This window comes from Orycteropus afer, unplaced genomic scaffold (assembly GCF_000298275.1).
Source record: "Orycteropus afer afer isolate SDZICR_OR568_19922 unplaced genomic scaffold, OryAfe1.0 scaffold00032, whole genome shotgun sequence".
NCBI lineage: Eukaryota > Metazoa > Chordata > Mammalia > Tubulidentata > Orycteropodidae > Orycteropus > Orycteropus afer.
Window position 1 is genome coordinate 13768655 of NW_006921619.1, and position 8709 is coordinate 13777363.

Sequence of the window (8709 nt, forward strand, 5' to 3'; positions counted from 1 at the left end):
TGTTTTTAAATTTATTAAGGCTTGCTTTATGGCCTAATATATAGTCTATCCAGAATGTTCCACGTGCACTGGAAAAGAATGTCTGTTGTGCTGTTGTTGGGTGAAGTGCTCTGTAGATGTCTACAAGGTCAGATTGGTGGATTGTAGAGTTTAGCTCTTCTTCATCTTTGTTGAGTTTCTTTCCAGTTGTTTGTCTTTCATTGAAAGTGGTGTATTAACATCTCCCACTGTGACTGTGGAATCATCTCTTTGACTTTTCAACTCTTTTAAAGTCTCATTTATGTATTTTGGGAGTCTTTCATTGGTATTTATTATGGTTCTATCTTCTTGTTCAATTGATCTTTTAATCAATATATCATGTTCTTCCTTGTCTTGTATGGTGGTTTTTGTCTTAAAATGAATTTGATCAGAAATTAATATTGCCACTCCTGCTCTTTTTTGGCTGCCATTTGCTTGATGTTGTTGTTATGTGCCGTCGAGTCGGCCCCAACTCATAGCGACCCCTCCTTGGGTTTCCGAGGCAGTATCACTACGGAAGTAGGATTGCCCAACCTTCCTTCCGAGGAGTGGCTGGTGGGTTTGAACTGCCAGCCTTCTGGTTAGCAGTCAAGTGCTTTAGCCACTATGCTACCAGAGCTTCTTACAGTGGCTAAGACACTTGCCTGCTAACCAGACGGCTGGTGGTTCAAACCCACCAGCCACTCCTCAGAAGGAAGGTTGGGCAATCCTACTTCCGTAGTGATACTGCCTTGGAAACCCAAGGAGGGGTCGCTTTGAGTCAGGTTTGACTTGACGGCACATAACAACAACAACAACAATTTGCTTGATATATCTTTTCCTAATCTTTGGTTTTTAGTCTATTTTTATCTTTGTCTCTAAGGTGTCTCTTGTAGACAACATATTGATGGGTTATGTTTTCTTATCCACTCTGCAGCTCTCTGTCTCATGAGTGGTGCATTTAATCCATTAACATTCAGTGTGATTATCGACAGGTATGAATGGTTGCTATCATTTTGTTATGTGTTTTTTCATGGTGTCCCTGGTTTATTTGTCCTGTATAATTTTCTGTGCAGAGCTCATGATGTTGATGAATCATGTTATCATTTCCTTTGTTGCTATTGCTTTAGTATTTGCTAAATATTTGTGCTTGTCCTCTTTTTTATTGTGATGTGAAGTTTTATCATTTTTCTTTGACGTTATCCTGTGATTTATAATTTTCTCCCCAAGTTTAGAATAATCTATTCTATCTTGCAACTCTCTTGACTTCCTCACCATTTAGAAGTTCTGTAACTACACTCCCCCCCTTTTTGATTTGTAGTTGTCCTTATTTGCCAATTGATGTGTCTGGTTCCCTGTTTGTAATCTTACAAGCTTATTTTACTTTAGATACGTCCATAGCTGTGTTGGTTTCTGGGTTATATCATCTTGTGTATTAGTGGTCAGTTGTTTGCTATTTTTGGTTCTCTGTTCAAAGGACTCCCTTTAGAATGTCTTGTAAGGTTGATCTGGTTATAACAAATTCTCTTAATTTCTGCTTTTCTGGAAATCTAATTTCACCATCATATTTGAGGGACAGTTTTGCTGGGTATATAATTCTTGGTTGGAAATTTTTCTCTGTCAGGGTTTTATAAATACCATCTCATTGCCTTCTCTTGCATGGTTTCTTCTGAGAAGTCAGAGTTTATTCTTATTGTTTGTCCTTTGTAAGTAACTTTTTCCCATGCTGCGTTCAGGATTCTGTCTTTATCTTTGATTTTGGTGAGTTTGATGATGATATGTCTTGGTAATTTCTTTTGGAGTCTATCCTGTTTGGGGTTCATTAGACTTCTTGAGTGGATATATTCTCATCTTTCATCATATCAGAGAAGTTCTCTTCCAACAAATCTTGGACCATTTTCTCAGTGGTTTTCTTTTTCTTTTCCTGTTCTGGAATTCCAGTTACACGTAGGTTATTCCTTTTGATGGTATCCCACATGAACCTTAGGTTTTCTTCATTTTGTTTTGATCTTTTTTCTGATTGATCCCTTTCCAAAGAAGTAGTCAGGTATTTGTCTTCAGTCTCATTTGTTCCGTCTGCCATTGCATCAGTTCTACTCCTTTGCCCTTTCAATGTGTTATCTATTTCTGAAAATTTAGTATTAATCTGGATTTCTGTCTGTTGATTTTTTATCATTTCTAACGTTTTATTTATTTTGTCATTTTGTTCTTATATTTTTTTTCCCGAAATTGTTCTAGGGTTTTGTTTGTGTTTTCCTTAATTTTGTCAGTGTTTTCCTTGATCTGTGTCTCAGTCTTTTGAAGATACCTAAATATAATTCTTTTGAATTCCTTATCAGGGAGTTCCAATGCTGCTTCTTCCTCAGGGCTGTGTTCTGAGTCTATATCCTGCTCCCTTGTTTCTACCACTTTATCTTGCTTCTTTGTGTGGACTGTGATGGTCTGTTGCCTCCGAGACATTGTGATATTGTTGTGTTTAGATCTCTGTTAACTGTTTGTGAAGAACAGTTAAGGGTGAGTCAGGGTCTTCTTGGTGGTCATTTATCATTGGCCTGTTGGTGGAGAAAGAAGTGGTGGCTCTCACTCAGTAGGTGAAGATTTCCAGTTACTGGCGTCTGGAGTATCCTTGTGGTTCCTGGCAAGTGGAGCCTACTCTTAAGTCCCTGGAATCTGGGAGAATGCTGTTGCTTTAAATATCAAAAATGGCCGAACCGCTTATAAACATTCCAAATGGCTGTGCCTTCCAGAGAGGGAAAATCCACAGCTCACCCCACCTTCCTCTTCGTTGCTTCCCCTTTTATTCACCAGCCACCAACGCAGTCCTCCTTGCAGCCCCTGGCTAATAGGGCTGATTTTTAGGTTAATTCTTAGGTCCTAACACCACCCAACAATATCCAAGCTATCTGTGCCATCAGGATCAGTGACAGACTACATCTCTGTTTGTCTACTTTTTTGGTGTATTCATGCACTTTCTTCCACTAGTTGGAGTTTAGTCCACTTCTGTATTCTTCCTTTCAAGGCTCAGGGCTCCAGTGTCTCCAGTAAGCCCCAGTAAGGGCTTCTGTATCTGTGTTAATTGGTTCCCCTTTTCTTTGTTGAAGAGAGCCTGTGCAGTCTGTCTGCCTGTTCCGCCATCTTACTGGAACTCTTGAAAGCTTTTAAGACTCCAGTCACTACTCACCAAAGTAGGTTGTGGAGCAAGCTTTCTATGTATTATGTTGTGCCAGTTGAGCCTGGTGTCCCCCAATACTATGGTCCTGAGTCAGCAGATCAGGTGATTCTCTCTCCCAAGGTGTCTTGCTGTCTCTGAGGGATTGCTCCAAGTTTGTCTTCTGTTGCTTCTATAATGATTGTGGTTATTTTGTATCATTAGTATCTGTACAAGATTCCTCAGCTGAATCTATCATTGCTCTAGAATATATTTCTGTTCACCAACCCCCATCCTATCTTAGTTGTCTATGTATTTATCTGTAGCCTGGTATTTTATGTTAGTGGTAATGCACTATTGTGTATATACTGGTATTTGCCTCTGTCATCTATATCTTATGTGCACAATTCAGTGTCTTCCCTTTGCCCAATGTTATCATGCTGGTCACAGGCTCTTTTTATACCATCCTTTCCCTTACCCAACTCACTGTGTCAACCTCCGATATTTGGGTAGAGACTGGGGACACAATACAGAAGTCTAGAAGCAAAAGTCAGAAGTAAGTAGGAGCCAGTCAGGACCTTTGTTCTCCCCATTCCTGAGCCCAAGCCCAGGGTTTGTGTTATCTACATTCATTGTTGTTGTTAGTTGTTATTTAGTTGCTTATGTGTAACAGAACAGAGCATTGCCCAGTACTCCACCATCTTCATAATTATTGGTATGTTTGAGTATAGTGTTGCAGCTATTATGTAGTGCCCTCCAACCTACGGGGCTTATCTGCCAGCTCTATATTAGACAATATGTGACCATAAGGTTTTCATTGGCTAATTTTTGGAAGTAGATCACCGGCCTTTCTTCCTAGACTGTCAATCTGAAAGCTCCGCTGAAACTTGTCTGTTGTTTCAGTGACTCTTCAGGTATTTGAAATACCAATGGCATGGCTTCCAAAATAATAGCAACATGCAGTCCACCTTAGTACAACAAATAATAGATGGATGGTTACCTATACCACATACTGTGTAGTAAGTAGCACCTAGATGCTCATCGTGCATAAGCGACTCATACATTTACACCCACTCCATGGTGATATCATAGATCTAAAGGGACTTCAACAATCACCAAGTCTCTGTCCCTTATTTTTGCAGATGAGGAGGTAGACCCAGAGAAGGAAAGTGGTCAAGATCCTATGGGAATGGCAGATCAGACGTCCTGGTGCTCGATTTCCAAGCTCTTCTTTTTACCTCTGTGTCATCTTTTTGTCACTGTTGATGCTTGATATCTAATCAGTACTCTTTTTCTATTTGTAGGAAATTTGCCCCCCGTTGTTCTGTGTGCAAGGAGCCTATCATGCCAGCTCCAGGCCAGGAGGAGACTGTCCGTATTGTGGCTCTGGATCGTGATTTCCACGTTCACTGCTACCGGTGTGAGGTCTGTAGTCAGGGCCCTTGAGACTTGCTACCACATGGCTAGCACTCAAAGTCCCATTAGAGCTGGATTTTATAAATATAATGGTTCAGCTAGGAAAGACTCTAATTCCTATGTTCATAGGACTTGAGTTTAAGATTTAACATTGGCATTTAATGCAAGTGGTATTGGGTGAGTCACTTCACCTCTCAAACGGATTCAAATTCAAAATTCCCCAAGTATGGATATGAGTTTGAAATAAAAGATTATCTATTAAAGGACATTATAAAATGTGAATTATTAAGTTAGTGGAAATGCTGTTATTATTATACTGAATCTTTGACCTTGGGTCCAATACAATTAACTACACTTATGGCTCTGGTAGCGTAGTGGCTAAGGCACTTGACTGCTAACCAGAAGGCTGGTGGTTCAAACCCACCAGCCACTCCTCGGAAGGAAGATAGGGCAATCTACTTCCGTAGTGATACTGCCTCGGAAACCCAAGGAGGGGTCGCTATGAGTCGGGTCTGACTCGACGGCACATAACAACAACAACAACACTTATGGCACAGAGATCTGGTAGTGTAATGCCTAAGGCATTTGGCTTCTAACCAGAAGGCTGGTGGTTCAAACCCACCAACCACTCCTTGAAAGGAAGATTGGGCAATCTACTTCCGTAGAGATAAGACTTAGAAACCCAAGGAAGGGTCTCTATAAGTGGAATTGACTCAACAGCAGTCTTTTCTTCAAAGGTTCAGAAAACCTTCAAAAAGAGATTTTCTTTTTGCAGGGGAAGGATAAGGGACAGAGATGCCTCTGTCACCTGTGGGGAAGGATTAAAGCTGAAATTTCTGGTGCAAAGTTATGGAGCAAGATACATTTAGTAATCATTGAGTGCCTAAGATAAGAGTCAGATGATTGCTAAGGATTATGGGAGAATTATTCACAAAGTGCTATGGGAATACATAGAATAGACCTCAAATCTAGGCTAGAAGTGACAAGGAAGACTTCTCAGAGGAGGTCACCTGAAGCCTAGGGGACATGTAGCCATTAATATAGAAAAGTAGAAGAAGTCTTCCCTCTCTTTAATTTGGGTATCCTTTTGATACCACATTCACAAAGTAAAATGATTTTAAAAGTTTTTGTATCCTAGTTCAGTAAGTTACCCAAACCTCTCTTTTGAAGCAGTTGTCTACTAGCTCCTCTGAGTACAATAATTTTCCTTTTCCTCTTCAATCTGTGAGGAGTAATATGAACATCCTTACTACCACATGCTCATGATATTGGCCTATATTGTCCAACTAGGAGATCTTCCCTGGATACAAGCTGGCATGTCTATGAGGGCTGGATTCTGGCTCGCTGGGACTGCATTCATTCCATTTACTTTCTTAGCTATAACTGACTACCTATTTTATGCAAGGTATTTTGTTTTGCCCTAGAGTCCAAGTTATGTGTTACTCTCTGACCTTAAAATGAGAAAAGTTCATAAAAATGACCAACTTATACAAAAGATATTTTAACCAGGGAACTAAGAGGAACAGTGTCCAACATCCCCTTTGAAACTGACCTGAATCTAAGTGTAGAAGAACTAACAAATATTTTGGAAGTCATTTTATAGGTGGAGAAACCGAGGCTGTAAGAGGAAAGCCTTCCCAGCATTCCTCACACACTTGAAATGTATAAACCTATAGTGTTTGATTTTTAAATGTGTGTGTCTGCACACATGCTAAAGGTTTCATCAATGTCTTTCTCCCAGATTAAATGATAGCCACACAAATGAAGTTTAAAAATTCTGAGAATTTTTTTTTAGAAACTATACTGTAGAATGGGAAGAACGTTGAATTAATGTTGCACTGACTCTTTGCATACCAATTACCGTCCAATCGATTTTGACTCATGATGACCCGATGTGTGTCAGAGTAGAACTATACTCCAAAGGGTTTTCAATGGCTGATTTATCAGAAGTAGATTGCCAAGCTTTTATTCCAACATACTTCTGGGTGGACTTGAACCTCTGTCCACCTCCAACATTTTGGTTAGGAGCCAAGCACTTTATTTATTGCTCTGCTGCTCACTTTCTGCATTTATAAAATGAAAAGGTTGTACTGGATGCCTCTTATTGCTTCTTTTAGTCCTAAGATTCAAGGCATTAGTGGATCCAAGGCTGTGGTCCACTCTGGGCATTTTAACGTGTCCAGGCGACTGCAAATGTTAACAGATTAAGTGCTTAAAACTATGTTATTTATGAAATTTCCTTTTTACTTTTTGTTGTGATGAAAAGATTTTTAGTTTCATTGATTAGTTTCCCAATTGCCTCTACAGTTACTGTATATCCTCTTGTTCTTTCTTGGTAAATCCAAACTTCCTAGAGAGTGTGACTGTGCTGCTGCTGCTGTTGTGTTTTCTGAAATGCTCTCTGAGACTCTTAAATTTCATTGTTTTTCAAGTGCAGACATAAGCCCATTGGCCTCCTTGCTGCATGGTAGATAGCAGAGGTGAGGCATGCAGTAGTTGTGGCCTTTTAGGGTTTCTACTTAAAATAACAAGGGCACACACTACTAAATCAACTATTTTATTTGTATTTTCCAAAGAAATTTCTGGTTCCTCAAAGATAAGATCTAGATTTAACTATTACATACTAGGTTCCAAAGTGGACCCTCAGAGGCACCATCAACAGTAGTATAACTCTTTAAAGTTGCATAACTCTTCGTGGTTTTTCAAAGTACATCCACATCCATTATCCTCTTTGATTTTCCCAATAAGTTGTCAAGGTAGGAAATGCAGGAATCCTTTTTAGGGTGGCAGTGGACCTTGCCTGCAGTGATACAGGCAGTGGTAGAACTGGGGCACTACCCAGGAGTCCTATCTTCTAGTCCAGCACTCATTCCTCTACTTACAGCTATCTCCTTTAGAAAGTATAACCAACTACTTATCCCTACAAACTTTAGGATTTTATTTTCTTGTTTGGAATTAGAATACATTTGTACAACCCATTGGTGGCCATTCTGCTCAGCAAGAATCACTCTACAGCTTTGCATTGACCCAGAAATGGCCAAGAAATTTCTATTCCTGCACAGTTGTATTCCCTTTGAGAGATCCTCAAACTAAGGATAAAGTGTAAAGGTGAACTTTAGAGTTCAGATGAACTTACGTGTTCAGGGGTCAATTCTTGTTTTTTCTCTTGTTGGGTGGGGAGCGGGGAATAAAACTATTACTTAGGAATCTAGAGCCTTGGGCTCTTCTCTTCCTGTATCTGTATTTTTTATTAAATGATCTTAAAAAAAAAAAAATCACTGCTGTCGAGTCAATTCGACTCATAGCGACCCTTCCTTGGATTTCCAAGGTGGTATCTCCATGGAAGTAGATTGCCCAGTCTTCCTTCCGAGGAGTGGCTGGTGGGTTTGAACAGCCAGCCTTCTGGTTAGCAGTCAAATGCCTTGTGCACTATGCCACCAGAGCTCCTAGGAGCATCATTTTAATCCCCTTTATATTTATAAAGTATAACTCATTCACTCAAATTCACTTTAATTGAAGAAATGTTATTATGTACTGGGGGAAGGAATTGAGGGAGTAGATGTTTTATGAAATAGAGCAAAGTAGTTATGGAGGGCGTTGAATGGAAAATTCAGGGATTTATTCTTTATGTACTTTTCATTTCATTTACATCATTTCCATCTGTTTCCATTTTCTCTAGGATTGTGGAGGTCTCCTCTCTGAAGGAGATAACCAAGGCTGCTACCCTTTGGATGGACACATCCTCTGCAAGGCCTGCAATTCTGCCCGCATCAGGGTGCTGACTGCCAAGGCTAGCACTGACCTTTAGAGCCAGCTTCCTGTTACTTGGTTGGTGGGTGGCACTGACAAGAATGAAACACAAGAAAATGATAAGCACAGAAATAGGAAAATAGAGAAAAGGAAATTAATCTATGGGATGATCTCTTTTCATCATCTGCTATTAATTGTTCTTTAGAAACACATAGAATATGAGATTTTTTTAAAGTTCTTACCAAATACACATTTCACATTTAATCATGTAAGACCTTGATGGGCCTTTGTTCCCAAGGACTTCCACAATTTTGCACGGATTATGCTCCATCCCATTCACTTCTGCATTCCTCTAACTTTTAATCCCTATGTTTATCTCACTTTTCACCTGGTTGAAT

The 8709-nt window shown here is 39.7% G+C and overlaps 1 protein-coding gene across 1 annotated transcript in view; it reads left to right on the top strand.

Moving 5' to 3' along the window:
* The window catches only part of LOC103192915 (LIM domain containing preferred translocation partner in lipoma), a 637368-nt gene extending 628999 nt beyond the window's left edge, over positions 1 to 8369 (top strand). Inside the window, exons 8-9 of the mRNA XM_042780290.1 lie at positions 4450 to 4570; positions 8241 to 8369. Of these exons, the coding sequence (XP_042636224.1) occupies positions 4450 to 4570; positions 8241 to 8369 (250 nt within the window). The remainder of the gene's footprint in view (positions 1 to 4449; positions 4571 to 8240) is intronic.
* Positions 8370 to 8709: the final 340 nt, after the last annotated feature.